Source organism: Halichoeres trimaculatus, unplaced genomic scaffold (assembly GCF_033239565.1).
Source record: "Halichoeres trimaculatus isolate MK-OKI-2021-1 unplaced genomic scaffold, fHalTri1.1 fHalTri1_scaffold_19, whole genome shotgun sequence".
NCBI lineage: Eukaryota > Metazoa > Chordata > Actinopteri > Labriformes > Labridae > Halichoeres > Halichoeres trimaculatus.
This window is the reverse complement of record NW_027437197.1, coordinates 24510616-24535291: the sequence shown is the minus strand read 5'-3', so window position 1 is coordinate 24535291 and position 24676 is coordinate 24510616. Positions and strand designations below refer to the sequence as shown.

Genomic DNA, 24676 nt, shown 5'->3' with positions numbered 1-24676 from the left:
CAACACATGACTTGAACCAACCAGAACCATAAGGAGCAAGAACTATGGACTAACAGAGAAACACAGGGAAACACCAGACAAGGATCATAGAGACTAAACACAAAGAAACTCAAGATACACAAGAAAAACAAACAAAAAAAAAGAACTCAAAAGACAAACCAAAGACCATTTCCTGACACTCACATTATGAAGAAAGTTGGTTCACAGAATTATAATCAATCCAACTGAACTATCATATCTCATACCTATCCCCCTGGTCTGAGATCATCTGTATTCATCCAGAAAGAATCTCTCTGCCTGGTCCTTTAATGATTAATTCCTCATGCCTCAAAAGCAAAGTTGTCTTTTCTCTATCAAAGTCTACTTTCTCTCTATTGGCATTGTGAATGTATGCTGTGGCCTTGTTACTGTTGTTCCAGCTTTGAGTCATCACTGCAGGCAGTTATATCATCCACTGCTTCCATATAAACCTGCTCCGACCGTTTGACTGTAAAAACGTTTCTCCAAAATAATGTCAGCCCAGTGTAACAACGGAGGAAAAACGTGTGAGCACAAACAGGTACAAACACGTTTCATAGCTGAGGCATTTCAACTCCTCCATTTGTTTTTGGCAATCACAGAGGCTTATTAGTCTGATCTTTTATGTAATGTCTAAATTACGGATAAATTAATTATCTGCTTTTTTATTTTGGGAGATTCACACTACAGGGTACGAACTGATTTTAAACAGAGGTGGTTCAGTCTCTTTGTGCAAAAACAAGCCTGCAATTGCCAGCAGGAAAGATGGTCTTTAGCCTGAGTGGGAGTTGTTGGCTGAAAAGGAAGGAGAGAGGGATGTATTTTAAGGATGATACTGGTGTTAGAGAGATTTCTTTGTGTTTTTTTTTTTCTTTTGTCACACACTATTGCATTCAGTTTTCTCCTTAAATGTTGGTACAAGGTTACCCTTTATTTCAAACCCTTTACGGTTTTAGCAGACTTCTCAAAGGCTGTTTGATTAGCTTGGTTGTTGAGATGAATTAATCAGAAATAAAAGATGGTTTCAAGGCTTCACATTGTGAAGGAAACAGAGAATCCATGACGTTAATGATTGGATTCAGATCTGACTTATGCTCATCACAATGAGTCATTTTAAAGATGCTGTAAGGAGGATCTATTTTAACTGGACTACCTCACCACCTTCTGGTTTGGAGTCTCACACATACTGTCGTGAATTACTTTTAGTGAGGTGTGTGTTTGTTTTGGAATTGAATGGAGACCAGATCGAAACAAAATTTCTTTGTTTAAGACTACTTTTTACTGGATACAGCGTGCAAAGGTAAGGTGTTTATCAGTACAGTTTCATAGCGCTATTTTTTGAAACGTGACAACAAGCAAATGTTGTAGTAGCCGGCTTTATGTAGTGCTATCGGCAGCCCTGTGCTCCGACGTATCTGTAGGCCGACGTGACAACAGGTAAACACTGTCAGTTTGTGTGTAGTTTAGTAGCTGTTTATATTTAGCACAGCTGACAGCCTGGTGCTCTAAGACGTGTCTGTAATGTGTAACATTGGTAAATCCTGGTTTTGTCCTGCCAGTCATCTACCAATTAGAGCTAACGTAACCTCACTCTTCATTTTATTGATAGACTCTCAAGTTTGAACCGACCACTGTGGGTTGGAATGAGTATTAGCACAAACAGTTTAGCTCCTGTGTTAGCCTTTAGCTCGTGCTCTATCTCTCTCCTGTTTATCTTTCTTCTGCTCTTCTGTCCTTTTTCTGTCTGACAGTTAGGCTCCAGTGTCCACCATCACTACAAAATTAATCACAGAAATCGTTTCCAGCAGAGAAAAACACAAATCTCTCTTCTCACAACTAAACTTCATCAGCTGGCGTGGTGTTGTCTTAGAGACCTAGACGTGCCGCAAATCAGTCGAAAGTTAATACATATGGATTTTTTGTTTGACAATACAAAAATCAGGATTCTTTGTCAAAAAAAATTTTTTTTTCAAATTCAAATTCTTCATTTCATTTCAGTTTTTTTTTTTTCTTATAAACTGGATTGTAAAAAAGTTTCCACTTTTCTCCAGCAGAGGGTGGAATGTTTCTCTCTGACTCACGTGATGAGTATTTTATTGGAAAAATATGGCTCCTGATATCATTATCATCATCGTTTACCTTTTCACATGGTCTGGTGTTAAAGAAGAAAACTAAAAAATGCAAAAATTGTAAATATCGAAGAATCGCAACTTAAAACAATTCGACACCCCAAAAATCATGATAGAATCAAATAGCGAGAATAGCATATCCCCCCAGCCCTAAGAAGTAGCATTTGAAAAAATAACCTGGAGCTTTTAATATTGGTGCTGATTATCATGTTTTTAAAGTGTGGATTACGATCAGGCATATATCTAGAAAAGAGACCTTTTCAAGATCACTTTCAAACTCTTCACAGCCCCTTCAAGATGCTTTCAAAATGGATCAAACTGGATTGTATTTTTATTTTGAACCCATGAAGATTTTCCAATGACACAGGTGCATTCCTGAGCTCAAGGATGCAACATTTTGAAGAAGAAAAAATGTGAAGAATATGTGAGCAGAGACATTGTCAAAAGCACATCCAGTCCAAATTTACACTGTATACTTGTGCAAGTCAAGTCGTGCCTGCCACCCACAAGCTATTTTCCACCTGCTGCCCACCTACATCAACAATAGTGAAGCAGAGTCCAGGATAAACACAAACACAAACAGACACAACAGAGTGCACATGGTGGCAGCCCTCCTCAGATTAACCTTTATCCTCCCTGATGAGGCCTGTTGTCTTTACCTGGAGCACTCTGCATTCAGCACAAGATGCACAGCAAACCAAAAACAAAACCAATCTTTTCTTCCACTGGCTCTGAGACAATGCTACGCAATTTTGGGGGCTTGCCACAGACGGACAGAAGTAGGGATAAAGCTGTGAAGCCTGACCTCCAGGTCAAACTGGATCTGTCTGACATGAAACATCCAATTCACCCCTGAAAGCTATTGGAAGGCAATTCAACTTTTGTGCTGAAAGAAAAAAAAAGTGTTTTCCAATTCCCCTTCAGTGTAGGCTGACGAAGCATAAAAGCAAGAAAATCAGAACATTTCACATTGTGAAAAATATGGGCAAAGCTTGGAGCTATACTTTATTACATAAGTCAATTAAGCCTTTGCTGTTTTTGTTAGCGTTCAGACGGCTTGTTTTACTTTCCCTCTGCAAGACTCTGTAATCAGAGGCACAGAGGGATAGCAAGAGAAGAGTGAGGAAAGGAGGTGGATCGAGTTTCTCGGCTGCTCTGTACCCTAATCCTGGATTTGGGAGCAGGATGAAGCGCAGGTACAGACAAACACAAGCAAAAACAGCAGCGGCGCAGGATTGGTAGGTGGAGGAGAGCGGCTTGATGGGAAATAGGGGGCCTCATAGGTCGAGAGGGCTGGTTGGTTGTAGGTGGGTGGGATATAAATATCTGCAGTAGACAAAGGCGGCAAAATGCTGAGCGTATGTCAGACTCTGGCTTACCTGCATGTGTAATAGGGAAAAGGGAGACAGGGGAATGCAATGCAGAGGCCCTAATGAGAGGGAGCTCAGGAGCTGAAGGAGACCTTTGAGCTGAACTAGGAGCATCCGCAGTAGTCTCATCTGTGGGTACAGATGTGCCTAAAACTATGAAGAGCTCCGGCTGAAGTGCTGACATTGGTTTCTCTTTGAGAAATTAGGTAACCTATGACATACTCTACCTGCATATTCCCAGATGTCTGAAGATAAAACTATGCTTGAGTGAGTCAAGGAGCTTCAGGACGAGAGACAGAGGTGGTTAGAGAAGACAGGAAGCAGCAGGAGAAATAAAAGGCCAAAGGAGACAGGAAAAAGGGAGGGGAAATAATAGATTTCAAGAATTCAACAGATTAACTCAAAGGTAAGCCATAATGGAAAACAAGACAGCGTAAGTCATAAGAGGACACAGCACAGGACACCGATCACCACAAGGATCAAACTTCACACATCATCTGGACCCTTTGGGAGCATCCAGAGAAACAATGGCATGCCAAGCCTTCAGCACTGACTCTTTCAGCCCCCTCGCAGGAGACTCACCCCTGCCCATCCTCATGCATCATTCATCAACCACTGACTGCCTCCCAGCCACCTCACACGCTCACAGCATGGCTTCTGCAGGTAAACTTTTGACTTTTTTTTTTTTTTAATCCTCGAGGTTTGTCATTTGAAGTCTTCCTATCATCCATTCCTTTTTTTTTCCTTTTGGAAGAACTTCAACTAATTAATTCAGTATGAACTGCACTTTCACGTTTCACAGACGGATGACGGTGCTTACAGATGGTGTAATGTCAATAAAACAGGCGGAAAATCCTGTAAAAATCACAGCAATTAGTGTTTTTCCATCTATGATATGAGTACTTTTTAAATCAAAAGAAAACTCATGGAGATGATTTTACTTTCTGCGTTGGCAGACAGTTTTACTTGTATAACCATTTGAGTTCTTAATTTTGGCTCGTAATATCTCCAAATTGAATTTAGATCTAGACTTGCCAGATCAGTGTGACTCATGTTAACTTGAATAAGATATTGTAATGCAAATTAGAAAATACACTCAAAAAGATTTGTGGTTTTGAGTTTGTAGATCACCAATTTTTTTTTCTTCTGATATATGATCCCAGCAGAAATAAAGTGGGTAACGGGTCCAAAACAATCACTTCACTCTTCTTCCTCTGACATTAAAGTGTGCTTTTCAAAGCAGAGTGGTGTCATATCATGCTATGCAAGAAATCATCCTGAGACACTGAAGAAAAAAAGGGTTACAGTTTTTGATTTTTCTGTATTTAACAATTGTCTTGGTTAAAAGTAGCATGCTGCATTTTTTTTTTTTTTTTTTACAAAAATATTTTTATTCTTTTCTAAATTGAATGTCCTTTGCAGGAGACTTCCTTGTCCTGAAAATGGTCTTTCTTCTGTCATCTTTTCTATAGTTTTGAAGGGGTAACCAGGAGTTCTTTTGTGATTAAAACAAAGAAAATAAACCATTTACTATCTACAAGTTAGCTTGTAACAGATGCAGCTTGTTTACCTTTCCTTTTCCAGGTGTATAAATATCAAATCTGAAAAAAAAAAAACCAAAAAAAAAAACATTCAAAACTTAAAACTAAATGTCCATAAAGCTGTGTGTGTTCATGTGTGTGTATTCTGGTGGTCTATTGAAGGTCAGTTTGTAAGTATGTCACTCCTGCATTTCACGTGAGAAAAAAGACCTAGCAAGTCCCAATGTTCACCATGGAAGACACTGAGAAAATTGTTGTTTTCAGTAAGAAAAAAAAAAAAGTACGACATCCAAACTTCTCATAACACAGCTTAAACACTTGTGTTTTAAGAACCATCCAATATTTACCTTTAAAAGCACAGCTTTTGCATCAGCCTAATAATTTTCTTTTCTTACGCTCATAAAACACAGTGGCTGGTTAGGTGGCCATAGGGAAAAACAGATCTCTGGTTTCTTTGGATAAACTTTAACAAAATATCACTGAGAAGCCCAGGATGTCCTCTTAAGAGCACAACAGGTTTTATCCTTGTAGACTAGTTTGTTTTTTAAATAAAGCTCTAAAATTGACGTATCCTACAGAGAACAAAAAGGCATTGCTGGGTCTCAGGAGGTGTGATATTAAGAGACCTTTTTTCCTGGATTTTCTCATCCTATAAGAGATCCATACGCGCTGCAGAAGAGCCATGTCCATGTTGCACTTACTGACCTAGAACTGACGCAACTGCCTTCTCCTCGCCTCTTTTGCAAGGTGCACAATGATAAGGATGAATTGAATTGGAGAAATGCATTTATTCACAGCCAATCAAAATGTATCCAATCATCAGCTTTGCATGGCCCAGCTGTCTTTTCTCTGAGGGTAATTCCTCTGAGGATGTGTTATCAGTGTGACGAACTCCCCACAGGACTGGTTCTTGTGGAACACTGTGTAGGGAGACTTCCTGGAAGTTTCCTGCCAGCTGATTGTTAGAGCTTGGACTATGCTGTTTTAGTCATACATTGTATTAATACAAATAATACAGTTTTCTTTCATTCTTTCTTTCATTCTTTCTTTCTTTCTTTCTTTCTTTCTTTCTTTCTTTCTTTCTTTCTTTCTTTCTTTCTTTCTTTCTTTCTTTGGGTTAAGTTTGGTATTGAAACAAGCGAGTGCCTTAATTTAAGGATTTACTTTAAATGCTTAATGCCTTCAAAAAGTTACTGAATGAATGGTTAATGTGCCCATTTAAAAGCAGTGAGAAAAAACTTAATGCCAAACTAAATTGAAATTAAAACTCCAGTTAACACAACACTTTGTATATATTTATAATCAGTATTTTTGATTGAATCTCTAGAGAAATCAGACCCAACACCAGAGAACACGAATTGTCTGCACGTGTCAGTGCCCATCCAGCAACTCAGAGAGCTTTTTAACAATATGCATTTGCATGCATTTATTCTTAAAGTGAACCTTAAAGTGCATAAAAAAGATGAATTCATGAATAAGTATGTGATTAGCAGACCAGAGCAGGGCGCAACTATGCTGAAATACACTTAAAAAAGAAGAGCTTCTGCAGAAAGGTGGTGGATTAGGTCTGGCTAGGTACGTGACGTAACTATCAAAACATCTCTTTGTTAGCATCTACAGGTCAATTAAAATATTAAGGTCATAAACATTATTTTTACTGGCAGCTTCGTCCTCATATGGTATAGTTAATGGTAATCTTAAAGAGGGGTAAAATTTTCAACCTTGATGTAAAGTAAACGTTGGGTGTCAGTGCTAAACTTGTGCAAGTTATAAAACCATCACATATTTACATGTTGTAGAAATCCCTGAATCTGTTTGTCAACTCCTCAAATCGGTTAGCTCTATCTCTGACAGGTCTCTGAAGGGATTGGCCAATCAGAGGGAAGGGGGTTTGTGGAGTGGGGGGGGCTTTGAAATAAAACATTTCAGACAGAGGTTGAATGGTTTTCCTAAAACCCTGGTGTGAGGCATGGAACATGTAAAGCTACAACAGGGGTACCAGAGAGACTGTAAAAAAAAAACAATAGAAAGCTCAATACCCCCTCTTTAAGTTGGTACCCAGGCACTAACCTGACTAGTATATGATTAGTGGTTGCAACATTTCAACCTCTAGATTGACATACAAGATTTGCCATTACCCCATTTGAACTTTGAACATTCGTGCCTCCGAGTCAGTCAGTTACAAAACTGCACAGAGCTGCAGAACTTTGTGGTTTTTGACCTTGAGTGTCATCCAAGCACTTTGCTTTGTGCACCAGACCTTCAAATGGAGCAGATAGCAGGGTTAAATGATGTGCAAATCTCTATTAGCAGCTGCAATTAATTCCTGGGAAACTCCCTCCTTGGAGTATCATGCATTTGTCTCTCAGCACTCCACTGTTCAAGCTCCCAGCTGACACATCTCTCCAGTCATACATTTTACTCTGCAGTCATACAACGTTTGTCTCCATCAGTATCCTCCGGGCTGTCCCTGGGTCAGTCATCCAAGCGCTCCCACATGCACCTGTCCACTTCCTCCCTCGGCAACGTTCTTGGAAATGGCCCACCGAGCCTGCATTACCCAGTCACCCCCTGTCACTACAGCAACCAGCAGGCCACCTATGGCATGATGGCAGGTGGGTGGTGGTGTTGGTTTTTGTGTCAACTGTTGCAAGGCTTTTTTTAATCTGCTGCTATTACATAATGAACAGACACTTCATCACTGGCCATTCTGATGCAATTACTGCTGTTCTTTTCTTTTTGATCATTATCTAAAGAGGCTTTGAGGAGTCTCTAAGTGATTAAAAGTCTCCCTTCAAGATATTTGCCTGATTGTAATCCACACTTAAAAATGAGATGACCAGCACCAATATTACAGGTTACAGCTTATTTTGAAATGCTACTTCTTAGCCTCCTGATCAGGTCAACCAGGAGTGGATTGGTTTATGGAACATCTAGGTCTCCATGACAACACTACGCTAACTGACAGAGTTTATAAGTAAGAAGATACAAATTCTGTGATTAATTTTGTAGTGATGGTGGACACTGGAGTCTAACTGTCAGACAGAAAAAGGACAGAAGAGCAGAAAAAAAGCTAAACAGGAGAGAGATAGAGCACGAGCTAAAGGCTAAAACACGAGCTACAGGCTAAAAGGGCTAAACTGTTTGCGCTAACGTTCATTCCACATGTAGCAGTTATTCTGCAGTGGTCTGTTCAAACCTGAGAGTCTATCAATAAAATGAAGAGTGAGGTTATGTTAGCTCTGTTACACATTACAGACATGTCTTAGAGCACCAGGCTGCTAGCTGCGCTAAATATCGGCTGCTACTAATTTCCTTACAAACTGAAAGTGTTTACTTGTTGACACGTTAGCCTACAGATACGTTGGAGCACCAGGCTGCCGATAGCACTACATATAGTCTGCTACTACAACATTTGCTTGATGTCACATTTCAAACCATAGCGCTATGTAACTGTACTGATAAATACTTTACCTGTGTGCGTTGTATCCAGTAAAAAGTTGTCTTGAACAAAGAAAATTTGTTTCCATCAGATCTCCATTTAATTTCAAAACAAACACTTACCTGGTTCTAAGTCATTACGACAGTGTCCATGAGATTCCAGGCCAGAAGGTGGCGACATAGCCCAATTGAAACAGATCCTCCTCGTAGCATCTTTAAGACAGTTTTTAAAAACTAGCTTTCTTCAGCTGTGAGGAATTTCTACTTCATAATGTCTTTGGGTCAGGTAACAAAGCAAAAGCAGACATTCAGTGGTATTATACATTACATTGTGAATAAATAATGTTCTATATTTAATATGCATTTCTCAATAACATAATTTTAATGACAATGGCAGGAGAAAGTGCATTCAAAGAAGTGGAGAAATGCTCAAGTGTCATAGGAGGAGCAAATTGTATCAGATGCAAATTAGCATTAAGAACCTTGATTAAGACTGAGGGCTTAATTAGGATTGTTTGAGGAGAACAGTAATTATAATATGCAGTACACGATGAGGGTGATTATAACTTTGATTGTCTGTTTCTCTCTGCAGCTCAGGAGATGCTCTCTGCCAGTATTTCTCAGACTCGCATCCTGCAGACATGTGGCGTCCCTCACCCTAACATGGTGAGCGCTTCAAACCCATTGCAAGGTAATGATCTAACCATCAGTTTCACCATCTGATGCACACACACACACACACACACACTCTCTCTCTCACACACACACACACCAGATCATTCCAATTCCTGGCCTGCAGTTACACCCAATAAATTGAGCAGACAACTTGTTTATTTCCATTTAATTTGAAATCTGCTACCAGTTAAAATCAATTTCAGACTTGATTAGCTCTCCTCACGCATGAGCTCTTCCGCACACTTGTTAAACATAACTGTCAAAGCCGACTTGCCACTTCCCCCTCCTGTGGAGCGAGCAGAGAAATGAAGGTAGGAGTACGTGGTTCTGTGAAATCTGTCAGAAACTGGTGTTGGTGTTAAAGCATTTTCTATTTATTGATAGCAGAGGAGCCTCTCCAGCCCAACGCAAGTCAATCATCGATCCACTTTCCAACATTTAGCTCCAAACAGATGGAAACAGATTCTAACTTGAGCTGTCTAATCACAGCAAATGGGACTCTTTCATTTGTTATTTGTATCATTTACCTTTAATGCATTATTATTAAAAAAGTTAAAAGGGCTGTGAGGAGTTTCTAAGTGTTCTTGAAAAAGTCTCCCTTCTGCCTAATCATAAACCACACTTTAAAATGAGATTATCAGCGCCACTATACTGGAATCATACTTCTTAGCTTCCCAATCAGCGCCACCTAGGACTGGATTGATTTCCAGCATGTCTAGATATTTATGACAGCATCACACCAGCTGGTGAAGTTGAGTAGTGAGAAGACAGATCTGGTTTATTCTGCAGTGGTCTGTTCAAACTTGAGAGTCTATCAATAAAATGAAGAGTGAGGTTACGTTAGCTCTACTTGGTAGATGACTGGCAGGACATAACCAGGATTCATTAACGTTACACATTACATACATTTCTTTATAGCACCGGGCTGTCAGTGCTAGGTATGGACGGCTACTGAAGTACAATAAGAAGTTTCAAACAACAGCGCTACGTAACTGTGCTGATAAGATACCTTACCTTGCTGCATTGTATCTGGTAAAGAGTTGCCTTGAAGAAAAAAATTGTTCCAAAACAAACACAAATCTCGTTACAAGTCAAAGCTTTAAGACACTGTGCGTAAGACTCCGAGCCAGAAGGTGGCGTGGCATGGCGTGGCAAATGATTTTGAGGAAGCCAAGTGAGACAAACCCTCTAATCTGTTTTTTAAGGAGTGGGTACATAGAAGACTACGTTGCAGCTTGTATATCACTATTTCATGTAACGGAATGAGCGTTCATTTTACTTACACACGCTTGTTATGTAACTGACACTTTGAACACCGACACACGCTCTTTCACGCTCCCACCCTCACTCACTCATTCACACACATACAGCATACATTGTCCTCTTGACTTAGCTTAAACACCGTATTGATGTACTCAACCGCCCACTCAAATGCACAACTGGACGCTTCATGCACACAGCTAATGTGCTAACCTCTCTGATTTCATTCAGTGGCTTGATGATGATGATGACGATACTGTGATTTAATTGGTTTGAGGCCAAAGACAGGGTGGCTTCCCTTGACACAGTCTTGGCCAATCACAGGTGAGCAGTGTCATGACAGCAGCCTTATCTGATTGGTTAATCATTCTTGTTTTTGTTTTTTTTTCACCATGGGACGCCAACTTGGCTTGGCCTCCTTGCAGACAACAGTGTGCAGTATCATATTTACACCACTCATTTGCCACAGAACATATAGGAGGGCGCTGTTTTACACATCGTAAAATGCTCAATAAGTAGAGGAGAGAAATAAGGAAGTGATGACAGTGACGAAACACAGAAGAATTATCGAAACTGTTAAAAGGAGCATTTTCATTAAATCACAGCTACTGTCTGAAAGAAGAGAGGAAGCATGGCTTCCCTTGGCCTCTGGGAGAAAACGCCACTGCAAGGCAGTACAATTAAAACCTCCTCACTGCATCTTTAAGGTTCTTTAAGGTTCCAAATCAAACACAGTTGTTTTGTATGCCAAGCCAAATTTTTGGGCTTACAAAACTCATCAGTTATTTGTGATTGGATGAGTTAAGACTTTTACGAGATCTTTTTAAATTTATTTGGGTAGTTTTGGCCTCTATTTCATCCATGTAGCAAGCCTGACTGAACTCAAAAAAAAGTTAGTTTGTCTTGATGCTTTAGTCAAGACTTAAGACAAGATGAGATAAGATAAGATAAGATAAGATAAGATAAGATAAGATAAGATAAGATAAGATAAGATAAGATAAGAACAGAAAAAAAAGAAAAGACAAAAAAAAAGAAAAGAAAAGAAAAGATAAAACTTAAAATAAGATACAATTTGATTGATCCCAGGGGGGAAATTATTAAAGAATAACAGATAAATAATAGATAGAAAAGATTTAGTCTATATAGTGAGAAAATAATGCAAAACTGTCTTTCTGGAAGAAGTTTTGGTGAGGTCAAAATAAGAGATGACATCTTAGCATCAAACCCTTTAAAATAGTATGAATGTACCTTGAGCATTTTTGACTTGAACACAGACTTTGTCAAACACCCAGACGAATCCAACAAGTCATCTCTCGAGCAGGATGTCAGCGCTACAGTGTCCTGCATACCAATTCCTCTGAGTAACACAAAAATAATTAAAGGGGGAAAAAAGAAAGAAGGCACTGAGAGCCATCCTCAGTCTGAAGTAGAAATTAATAATCCAATATTGCACACATTTTGATGAGAGGAATTATCGAACTAAAACAATTTTGTAAGATATTACAAAGTGGGGGCACATACAGTCAAAGGAAAATGACCTTAAATGTAACCCTGGTGGCCTGGAAAATAAACATTTGTAGAGGAAATAAGATTGCATCTTTTAAAAGATGAGGAAAAAAAAGCTTTGACCACTGGGGTGTAGACCTGAAGACAAGGAGCTGCTCCTGTGTGTGCTTTAATGAAATTATTTGACACTGTGTGGTCCACTGTGTCAGAGGCTGGGCTGAAATATATTAGGATTTGAATTACACGCCTGCTCACATTATTACTATCTGGAGTTCATTAGTCACTTTAATGAACACAGTGTCTATGCTGTCAAGTGATGGGTATCAGAAATCTGAGAGCCAGTTTGTTTGAGATCAGCTGTTTGCTTCAGCAACAAAGGCGCTGTATGTGAGGAGATGATTACAATGAAAATGTTCAGCATATTTAATCACAGAGAGAAGTCTGACGAACTGACACTACGTTACAAACTTCAGTTAGCAACAGACCATTGTCTGGAGGGTAAAATCCAAAGTGAGAAAAACTTCTGATAAATCACAAAATTTAATTTTTCCAAAGTGACCAAAAACTCCGAAGACGAATATTTTAAAGCAAAGGGCAGAACAGAAATTAATAGATTAAACTGAACTTCGTAATTGTGTGAAACCCGTGAGACAAGGTCAGAGAAGAAATTGGCTCTTTCTGTGGAAAAAAAAAAAGTTTTAATCTGTTTTATTTTTTCAACAATGGGTAAAAAGAGTAAGTGAAATAGGAAAGGTTTTAATTTATGAACCCAGAGAGAGTTATCAACTCTGCATTCTCCCTCAGCTTTATGGAGCTTTATAGCTTCCTTGACCTTATCAGCCTTGTTTTCAGTCACAGGAAAAAAGCACAGAATAGCACACAGAGGACATTTAATAGTCCAGATTTTTCAGTCAGTATTTGGTGGAGGCCAAGTAAGGGATAAGATAAAGTGAGTGGGTTGTTATAGAAGATTGGAACCTTGACTGTGTGAGCAGGACCCCAACACAAAGCAGAGAGGTCTTATATCACCCTGAAGAAGCTCTTCTGCTAATAAAACCCAACCAAAGTACATTTTGATGCTTTTCACTGGATACTTTCACATAAATCAAACATTTAAGACCAAACAGTGATTCTGGCGTTGATTCACTGTTTGAAAAATTGTTGCATTTCTGCCTTATGAAATAGGCCACTACATCCAATTAATAATAATAATAATAATAATAATAATAATAATAATAATAATAATAATAATAAAAATAATAATAATAATAATAATTTTAAGCTTCAAAGGGCCTTGACATATGAAGCCTATGCTGGCTGCATAAAGACAAGAAACCACATACACACCAAGCCAAAGAAATTGGGTCTGAAACACTAATTTCAGCCAACCGCACACACTGAACAGGAGGTGACTTTTTTTCTATCTCAGCGGTTTAGGATGTCATATCCAATATGGCCCCCTACCATCAGCGTCAGTAGTCTGCATCAGGAACAGACCGGTAGGGATCAGTACCAAATTAGGTACTTTGATAGGTACCAACCAAATTCCGTCAGAAATACCCATAGACTGTAAAAAAATGGATGTCATCTTGCTCAGCTTGAAGTGCAGTCGCCATAAAAACTGCTCCCCGTAGGTGGCTGGCTGCAGTAAAGGACAAGAAATCTGGCTCTCCAGTCATCCCAGATGGGCTGTAGTCAAACTTTAAAAAATTAATACAACTCATAGAAATGTTTCTCACGTCTGTTTGTTGTGGTGATTTGAAGATATCATTTGGCTGACTTATATTCAAGTCCTCTCTTTTTCTGAAAAGCTTCATTTTAAAAAGTTATAAGAGGTTAAAAACAAGGTATTACGTTGTGTTTAACGATGATTGACAGCTGCCGTTCTTGTGTATTTTTTGGGGGGATTGTACAATATGTAGAGAGGGAGAGCCAAGAAGCAATTAGACTCTCAAAAGAAAAAAAATAATTACTATTTTTGTCACCTTGCTACAACTGTTAACAGTCTATGGTAGTACAAGGGATTTTGCGTCAAATCAAACAGTACCATGTTTCGGCACCGAAACACATTCTTGTGACTGTGGAATGTGGAAGAGTAGAGTTGATTATACATGCTGGACATGAAGACAGCATATATATATATATATATATATATATATATATATATATATATATATATATATATATATATATATATATATATATATATTACCACATAAACACACACACATAAGTACCGAAACCATTGAGAACCACTACTGATTGCCAGGTACTGGGCATTAGTACTGTATGTGAAAGGTACCCATCCCTGCAGACAGGGGACTACATCTTTATTTTATACAGTCTATGGTAGAGACTATACCATTTTTTCTACCAGGCTATGGATATGTTTTATTCTGAAGAAAGAAAATGAAAGGACCTGCAGTTTTTTCACTTCTGAATTGGCATCAGTCTGAAGTACTGAAGGCCTCTGACTGAGCTGCATTCAATAAGACCCCAGACAAATCCTCATTTGGATCCTTACTTAATTGACGTCTAACATGTCACTATCTGTTAAGACATCTGAAATGAGAACTACAAAGGCTGAGACAAAGCCAGGGCTTTGATTTCAGTTAGCTCAACTGACAAAAAGTAAAAACATAAAGCCCTACAGAATGAAGTTCTGCATCTAAGATGCTGATACCATCACACTCTTTTGATACAATGTACAATAAATGTCAATCAATGTCCATGTAGGTTTGTATCGTGCTCTTCAAAAGACAACACTTTTTATGTAAGGAATTTTTGCCCATCGCTGTCTGTGTTGCAAACAAACAGCTGAAGCAGAGGAACTGCACATGTCGTTCCCTGGGAACATCAGTGCAGGTATCAGATGAGACAGACTTCCTCTGAGGAGCTCAGGATACCTTCCACTGGTCCATCAGAGCCTCATGTTCTAAGGGGTATGGAGCGTTGATTGTTAAGTTGCACACGCTACAAATAACACAATCTCTCCAATTTCAGCAATAAAACATCACTTTTTATGATTTAGAAAAATATTTGTGAAATACATCAGTCAAATACTTTATATAAATGTTGAATGTTATATCTAGAGGTAAATGTATATAAACATAGCCGTGGGAACACATTTTCAGCAGGGGGTGCTGATGTGGGGGGGGCACAGGCGGGTATGCATACATAAACACACGCGCGGTGCCAGGCCTAAAGTTACGGTAAGCGTTTGGGTGCTCTTGCACTGATCGTGGTACTGACTATCAACATTTATGTATGCATGATGCATACATAAATACGAACTGCTCGGCAGCAGCGTAAAAAAATAACACAGAATGACAACGTCTCCCTGCACATGGTTCAGGGTCAGGTTTGCCTGTCTCTTTTGGGACATGCATCTCAAGGTTGAAAAACTTCTTTCTGAAGAAGCAACAAAGATGGTTAGGCACATGCAAAGTTTTATCACCCTTGGCAAAAATTCGGCTAAATTCAGTTTAAGTTATTTCCTAGTTCTGAGCATATTGAATTTCATTTTATGAATATACTAGTGGAAAAAAAATAGTTTATCAAAATATATTAATTTAAACAACTTCATTCTAAATAATAAGAGTTTTAGCTTCATTTCGCACCCCTAGTTCCCACGGCCCTGTATATAAATAAATATCCTGATTCTAAATATTTAGCTACATTTCTAAACATTTAGTTTACATTCTGAATATTTAGCTAAGACTAAATATTAAGCTAAAAGTTCTAAATATTTGCTAAGATTTTCAAATATGAAGAACAAGTTTCTTAAATCTTGAAGTATGATTTCTAAATATTTAGCTTATATACAAATTCACACTACTGCCTGCCAGAAGCTGCCAAATAAAAGTTTGAGGAAGCGATTTTGAGAATGTCAAGCTCAACTTCTTCGATATCGGCCAAAGGATCTTCAACAGCACCATCACAGCACTTTTCCAACAGCTAATTTAGCCTCCTGTGTTTGACATTCTCAAAATCCATGATTCAACATTCATATATAATATTTGACAAATATATCACAATCATTTCTCTAAATCTGCATTAAAGGTGATGTTTCAGAGCTATATGTGGAGAAATGTTATTTATACACTCTAAAGAATTGCTGTAAATTTACAAGGAAATTTCAACAGTAAGATCCTGTTATGTGTATATACAGGACAAACCTGTATAATGACGGTTTATAACATTATTTTACTGTATTTATACTGCACGGAAAGAAAACGGTAAGTTATTGTATTTTTTGCATTGCATTCTGGGAGAAAGAAGGTTTGAGCACATGGAAGAAGGACTGGTAAAAGTCACATCAAATCGTTATCCAACTTCATCCTTTTGAAAAACAGGTGAGTGCCTCTCTGCTTTGTTCATTAGAGTAGTTAAAAACCATCACTTACTAAGTTTGAAGTCATTTGTAAAATTAGTAGTTGCTAGAATTTTATATGAAACCCAAAGTGAGTAAATTCTTTGCCCGCTAACAATACCTTCATCTTAACAGCTAAATGGGAAACCTCCACAAAACATTTTTTTGCACTTTCAAATTTTGGTAGTTGTTATATGGGTTCTTTTAATTAATTAATGTTTGAAGTGATTTAAGAAGTAGCCTGCAATTTGCAGGAAATATAGTTTAATATCGATTATAGAAATAAACATGATTACCATTCACTGAAGTGAGAGACAGGCGAGAGTGTACAGGTGATGGTTTCTTTGAGAGTCAGGGACATTACAACTGAACAGAGTAAAGCGGTTAACTTCTTTGTTTCTGTTGTTAGAATAATTAATGAGATAGAATAAACACATTGTGCTAAAGATTATTAATAATAACTACTTGAATCTTTCTTGAATGTGAAAATTGAATTAACATAATTCATTTAATGTAGCATTGCTTTTGTTCTAATGTTGTCTTTTCCTTTTACAGAATCCTTGCAGCTCCTCTTTGGCAAGGAAATTCAGAAGGAGGTACAGTAAAAATTTCTCTAGTCCATGATAGCTTACAGAACCTTTTATTATGTTTCCATGCCAGATCAGTGGACATCACTGTAATACTGTCGTGGCCTATGGGAAACACATGCGTATTGATAGCAATGTCCCTAACATAGTTCTTAAGTGTTGCATCTCTAACTGCACAAGAAGGTTCCTCAGATTTTTTACTTTGAAATCACATCTTTTCAGACATCACAAGAAGGCTCAAAGATCACATCCATGCTCTGAACTAGACCTTAAATGCTATGTTGATCTGTGTAGTGCAAAATGTGATCCAGTGTGTCAGTTTTATTCTCATCTCAGCGTCTATCTATCTATCTATCTATCTATCTATCTATCTATCTATCTATCTATCTATCTATCTATCTATCTATCTATCTATCTATCTATCTATCTATCTGTCTTTCTGTCCATCTGTCTGTCAGTCAGTCAGTCAGTCTGTCTGTCTATCTATCCATCTATCTATCTATCTATCTATCTATCTATCTATCTATCTATCTATCTATCTATCTATCTATCTATCTATCTATCTATCTATCTATCTATCTATCTATCTATCTATCTGTCTTTCTGTCTTTCTGTCTGTCTGTCTGTCTGTCAGTCAGTCAGTCTGTCTGTCTGTCTGTCTGTCCGTCTTTCTACCTATCTATCTAGCTATCTAACTATCTATATTTGATGAAGGACTAATATACTCTTTGGATGCCATCCCAAATAAGCTCTAGGGGAAACAATGAAATTTCAATTACACTAATTAATATATTAGCTAGATGTTCAATAAAACGTAAATATATATACGGTATAATATTTTTTGGGCACAAACTCTGACAACACTCCCTTGTTTTTCAGGCGGTTCGTAGGGATCAACCCTGAGCGGGCCACAAAGGCGGCAGGCAGCAAAGGGGAGGTGAAAAAAAGAGCATTGGTCAGCCCTCCGGTCTCAAGTCGCCTAAGAAGACTCATGGACTTCGAGTGGGACTTTGTGAAGTCAGTGACACACATTTACAGACACAGACACAATAATATGTACACACACACACTAGTTAATGTTCTCTGGAAGCAGTTGATGTTCTCTTTACTTTCAAGTCAGAGTTAAAGTGCTTTCTAAACTTTTGATGTTAAGAGATGATGTTAATTTGACTAATATAATTGTTGAAATATTTCTTAGGTTTTAATAAAACTTGAAAATGCATGTCTTTCAACTCTCTTGAACTTTTTTAAGGGAAATACATTTTGTCATATCAGTTTATCTGTTGTTTTATAAGATTAAAGTGAAGTATTTTTTTCCTTATTGTTTGTGTTGTTTTTTGACAGCAACTCTTGCAGCAGACTGCTGTTGTGAGGCCTAAACCATTTTTTTTGTTTTGTAATTTTTGTGTTTTTAGTGAAATTTAAATTTCAAGTTATTTTCTATGGTTTGTTCGATGATCATAAGAACCATCAACATATTGAAAACCCAATATCTGAGCAAACTGAACATTTTTGTTTAACCTTGAAGAGTTTACTTTTTGTGAAGGTTTTTGCACGACAGCAGTGACATTTCATACATAGCTGTATGTTTGTTGAATGTCAATAAAGAGACTTGGTTTGAGAAGACACTTTGAAGTTTTATTATTTGTCTTAACATTTTAAGTTGCAGTTTCAAAGGCTATGTTTATTTATGACATTAAAACATGGTGTTTATAACATGAAATGCAAGTAAGTCATTTATCAAATCACTTGAGTTGGAAAAATAAATATATTTTCAATTTTACTAGAAGGAATTTAATTAACAGCCAGGTCTTGTATTATGCTACAAATCTCAGTAAAAAACTGTAAATATACCTCGTTAGAAAAACTGTATATAAACGGTAATTAACTGCTAATCTTATCAACAGTAATTTACTGTTAAGGTTTAAAATAACAGCTCCTTGCTGTATTTATAAAAACAATAGCATACTGTAAATTTCAGCAACAGCAATATACTGTTAATTTTACAGTAAATTCCTGGCAACCCTACTGCCAGTTGTTTACTGTTTTTTAACAGGGGGAATTTCTAAGAGTGTAGTGTGTGCAACTTTACAATCAGAGCTGCATACAGGGGTGATGAGATGCTGCTGCTTCTTCACCTGGTGACGGATGATTTTTAAAGGTTGCGGATCATCAGAGAAAGAACGAAGGAAGGAGCTTTGCAAATGAATGTAGAGCAGATAAGAGCAGACATGTTTTTTTTTTATCCAGATATAACCTCCTGGTCATAAGAAGAGATTCTGAGGGAGTTAGTTCAACGTCTCTCTGGAGAAAATCACTGATGCATAAAGTCATATTGTAGAAACTGCCACACCGTTCCCCAGCTGCTGTACGGATCCCTCTGAACGATTTAACAGGTCACTGATAGCACTTTTTTCCTCTGCTCTGAACTCATTGTGTATCTGGTGGCTCTATCTGCATTCCTGCCTCAACAGGGAGACATAAGGAAAAGCTTGATATAACCATCAAATGAATGCCATGTGTTAAATCTGCTCGTTCTTAATCAGAAGGTGGAGCACACAGACATTAGCATCCCTTCCCTCAGGCAGACGATTCGGTCTTTTTATCCAATCGAATCTGTTTCTTTGAGGAAGGATACAATCTAATGTTTTCTTTTCTATTGTGTAATTATGTCTCTTTCTAGTTGCAAAGTAGTTTGCACTGCATTACAATTACACCAACACAAGAGGGGAGTGTTGCATTTGGCATCATAAAAAGAATATTAGCAATGTTTGTATTAACAAATCACAGCAGGAGAATTCAGAGTGAACAGAATCCAACATCTGGACGCTGTCAGACATTAATCGAAAGCAAACCTGTGCCAGTCGTCTGCTCCGACGCGATGATGAGTAATATCTTATTTCATTCATCGTACTTTTGAAAAATAATCAAGTCTTTTTTTTTTCCTCTGCAGCTGTACAGAGTGTTGATGTGATGAGCGGCACCGTATTCAGGAAAGATATCAGTCACCCAACCATCTGGTACTCTGGCAATAATTTGACATTAATACAAAATAATTACAGCCACCGTCTCCTCTGCGTCTTACATTTCACATTAACAGCCAGAGATCTTATTGAAAAAAATAACCCCTGTGGTGTGTTATACAAGTGCTGAAACTTGTTGTGCAGTGCTGTTTGCAGTTTATTTCTATAGAACTCTGTGCTTTGAGCAGACTCTGCAGCCATATATGAAAGATTCTTCAACTAAAATGATGGATTATGTGTAGGGTGCAGATATTGGTACCTGGAGAGAATGAGTGAAGAATAACTTTTTATTTGAAGATATTTAAAAATTGATCAGTGTGGCAGGAGCATGAAATGCAAACTTAAAGAGGGGGTATTGTGCTTTTCCAGTCTTTATATTTACCCCTTGGTACTCCCATGGTAGCTTTAAATACTTTATAGCTCAAAATAATCTTTATTTTTCTCAGAGTGGTGTGTTTGAAAACCCTTATTTGGGTCTATCTGAAATATTTTTATTTTTAACTGCTCACTGTTTACCCCATCCCTCTGATTGGCCAGTCCTCTGATTCCTGTCAGGGACGGACCTTTGTGCTTGAGGCCTACCCCTCCACCATGCCATTAACTAGCAAGGCAACCCTATTGGATCATTCATTCATTCATTCATTCATTCAGTCATTCATTTTATTAATTTGTCCCATGAAGGGCGATTTTGGTTTGCAGCAGTTTCACATTTAGACGTAAAAACATAAAAAACATAGATGATAATATGAGCAGTATAGAAATTGGTGCAGTTAGTTTGAGTACAGGAAAGTAAATTAAGAGGTGGACTTATCAAACCAAGCTGTGCTCCTGATCAAGGAGAAGGACGGGAAATGACAGACTACTGGTCAGTGAATATTTGAAGTCCAGTGAATTTTATCATCTTGCGGTCCCCTGGTGGGTCGTGGGTGTCCCACTGGAGGAGCAGCTCCCTTCCATACTGGACTGGAGGAGTGACGCGGTCAGGGAGTGAGTGCCCAAATGTCTGGGCAATGTAGCCAACCAAGTTAGAATTTTGACATATAAGTCGACATCGCCAAGAGCTTGAGGAGCTGAGACAGAGGAGACCACAGGAGTATATCCAAACACCGACGCTAGGAGTTAGCTGGCAAAAAGTTTGTCGCTAAGGTGGTAGCACAGTCGCGCCGCTTCACACGGCGTCAAAGGACGGCTCGGGGCTTGTGCCAGAGTATGAGTGTTTGCAGAAGTTCACATTACACACTCACATTAACATTAACATTTGAAACTCACAGACAGTATATAAACCAAGTGATCTCCACATCTGCTGCTGGTCGCTGCGTGTGCATGCGTCCTTGACCAGTGGGATGACCTCACCATTTTAGCAAGTCTTGAAAAGATCTTGCCTTTTTTTTTTTTTTTTTTTTTTTTTTAGAACGGACCATTCTGAGCAAATTAAGCTCTGTTTCCACCAAATGGTTCAGTTTGTTTAGTCTTGGCACAGCACACATTTAACAACGTTTCCACAGACTAATCCAGGGACAGATCTCTAAATAACCGAGACAAGCCGTCCCACTTTTTGGGACCCTTCTATAGGGGGTTTAGCTTGATCCCGCTTTGTAGCAAAGAGCCACATACCAATCACGAAGAAGACAAATTGCTGGATGTCTTCCATCATTGCTCTTCAGTTGGATTAGCGCTGCTATGGTGTCACGCTATTATTTAACTGATGTGGCGATCTGCATCAGGCTAACACCCGCCCACCACCAGGGGGCATTTTCTGAGGAAACAGGACCAGGCTTAACCAAGCCAACCTGTACCAAACCGTACTGATCTGAACTGGACTGCTTAGTGGAAACAGGGCTTTAAAGACAGATTTGGGGGTTTCTACATCACAGGAACATGTAGCAGTTTGAGAATTCGCTCCCTTTTAAAATGAACACCCAGCATTGTGACTTTAAATCTATTCTCAAAGATGGGAAAGCGTGATACCCCCTTCTTCAAATACCTTAAAGGAGCTTGCAGGCCCCAGCAGCTTTCTTTCCTGGCAGTTCAATGTGTCCAACAGAGGAACGTCAAAATTCCCCTCGGTGTCCAAATAAAGGCTGTCGGCATACACGAGGGGATCGTGGCCGTGCTGCTTTCAGCACCTTCCTGACAGCCTGAGGGTCTTACCTTCGACTCCCACCGGCCAATTTTCCTCTCTCAAGTTTTCCCTCTGTCTTTGGCCCCATCCCTCTTTTCTATTTTTCTCCCCAGGGTCTCTTACCCCTTGCTTGTACAAGTTTCCAGATCATGGTCTAGGTAGTGGTTCCTGCGCATTAAGCCACGGTTTCTCCTCGCTGCCCTCTGCCTTCCTCTCAACTGATGAGGCCCCTGGGGGCCCCGCTGTCGTAGAGATGAAAACTGACACTCAAAGGAAAAGCGTGCGGGAGCCTGAAGATGCTCCGGCTATGGACTCTCCACAGATCAGAGAGCTGGAGATGTTTGCCAATGACTTCAAGATACGGAGGATCAAACTTGGTGAGTTGATAAAAGATGACATCCTGGTTGTAAATAACATTTCACATCCTCTAGCCTTGGATTCACACTCACCATTTTTGTTGCTACCCTGCTCATAACGTTTGAAATAAAGCCTTTTCTATCTGCCTCATTTTGACCCACAGGCTACACACAAACTAATGTGGGTGAAGCACTCGCAGCAGTTCATGGGTCAGAGTTCAGCCAGACCACAATCTGTCGATTTGAAAACCTGCAGTTGAGCTTCAAGAACGCCTGCAAACTGAAGGCTATTCTGGCTAAATGGCTTGATGAAGCGGAACTGGCTGGAGGTGAGTCACACACTTCCACTCGACTCCATCAACCCCCATTTACAGCATTTATTCAAACCTGCTCTTTAGCAGGGAACAGCATTTGGATTATCTATAACGCTGCGAACTCACTTTTCGTTTTGTGTGACAGAATGACTGTGTAAGTGTCCTCCTTTATGACCAAAAAGTGGCTTTTGCGAAGTAAAAAATGTGCAATTTTCATCCTTTATGACTCCTGAAAACTCACCTCACATCTTTCCACCTTTTTATCACATAATGCACACATTAATGAGCAGATAGCAGGTATGTGGGCACAGAGATCAGATGTATTTTGTGGTAATAACATCTCTTTCACCCTTCCTGCAGCTTTGTACAGTGATAAAATAGGAATGAATGAGCGCAAAAGGAAAAGAAGAACAACTATCAGGTATTATCTATAAAGAGCAAAGATATAATCCATACCCTGAAATGATGACTAGTTTCATGCACTTCATCCTCTTTCCTATGTCCTCTGTTGTGCACTGCAGCCTGGGAGCTAAGGAAGCTCTGGAGCGCAGTTTTGTGGAAAAAAACAAGCCGTCCTCCCAGGAAATAGCACGGATAGCCAAAGGTCTCCATCTGGAGAAGGAGGTGGTCAGAGTCTGGTTCTGCAACAGACGGCAAAGAGAGAAACGGGTCAAAACCAGCCTCGACCTCAGCTCCTGCTTGAGCAAAATCAGCCCGAACTGCCTCACACAGATGAGTAAAACACAAAGAGTAATGATGTGATTTAAAGGTCAGATGGAGAGTGTCTGTTCACGGCGCTCTGATGGAAGCACCCACCGTGACCTCAGCTGGTTAAAATGTTGTTTTATTTCTTTCAAATCAAATGTCTGGCTGTAAAAGCTTTCCTCACCTTGTATTTAAAGCAAGTTTCGAGAACGGTTTATTGAACATCCAGCTCATCATGATGGACAAACCTGAATAAACACTGAACCTCAGATGTGTTCTGGAAATGAGATGACAACTTGCGCATCAAACAGGCATATTTATGTATTTATTTATTTATTCTTCATATGAGCATCCTCCCTTACAAAATGTTTGCTGCTTTCCATTGACGGTATTTCTGTCACTCAATGCTCCATCATGGTATAAAAAAGCTTAAAAACAACACATCAACTCAGCAGTTTTTTTCTCATTTGAAGCAGCAATAAATGATTCAAGATAACAAGATAACTCTTGTAAACATTTCAGTTTATCATTTGTTCATTCCATATCTGTTTTAGAATCTAAAATTGGAAAAAGGATAACGACTTGTTATTTCATTTCTTGTTTTCAAATCAAAAATTGAAAAACAAATAACGGCCTATTTCTCGCTGTTTTGATTTTGTTTTGAAATTGAAAATAGAATATGAGAGAATGGAATTATGGAAATTTTGTTCTATTTGTTTTTGGTTTGTAACATTTTCAATATGTTGTGACCTGGAAGTTTTTGACTTTTTTCTCAGGGAGGCCAGTCTTTAACTGCGTGGATCTTGAAACCCGTTCACAGAGATAGAGAAGATACAGTAAGTGACATATGAATCGACCCCTATGGCGGCTTTAGAACATTACGACAATGTTATTAAGCAGTTGTTCAAAGCTGGTAAGACCCACACCCACATTTCAGTGATGTTGCAGGACATGGGTATGTGGAGATGCTCTGCAATGAGTGTCAGACGTTTCAGCATCCAACACAACCTCAAGTGGAAACGTCATGTTACTGATGCCTCCTAAGTGTGACATGCTTCCCCTCTTTAAAAAGCACGTACACATCCGGCATCCTTGACGTTAGCTATCGTGCTGCTCAATTCACCCATTAATGGAATCACCTGGTAGAGACTAACTGACCTTCCTGAGAAAAAAAAAAGTCAACAACTCCTTGAACACCTTTCAACACATTGAAATTGATACAAACCAAAAACAAATAGAACAAAAATCTAATGATAA

The 24676-nt window shown here is 38.8% G+C and overlaps 1 protein-coding gene across 1 annotated transcript; it reads left to right on the top strand.

The window, feature by feature from the left end:
- The first annotated feature begins 4044 nt into the window (after positions 1-4044).
- On the top strand, positions 4045-23476 carry pou1f1 (POU class 1 homeobox 1). Its single transcript, XM_074695316.1, has 7 exons — positions 4045-4180; positions 7512-7673; positions 9092-9190; positions 22158-22421; positions 22565-22729; positions 23075-23135; positions 23236-23476. The coding sequence occupies exons 1-7, from the start codon at positions 4045-4047 to the stop codon at positions 23474-23476; spliced, it is 1128 nt and encodes a 375-aa protein (XP_074551417.1).
- The last annotated feature ends 1200 nt before the right edge of the window (positions 23477-24676 follow it).

What these genes read in the sequence shown, in the direction of transcription:
- pou1f1 (XM_074695316.1), top strand. Translation starts at nt 4,045, where the DNA reads ATGGCATGCCAAGCCTTCAGCACTGACTCTTTCAGCCCCCTCGCAGGA. An exon ending in GATACGGAGGATCAAACTTG is followed by an intron (nt 22,422 to 22,564) that starts GTGAGTTGATAA and finishes TTTGACCCACAG; the next exon opens with GCTACACACAAACTAATGTG. An exon ending in AAAAGAAGAACAACTATCAG is followed by an intron (nt 23,136 to 23,235) that starts GTATTATCTATA and finishes TGTGCACTGCAG; the next exon opens with CCTGGGAGCTAAGGAAGCTC.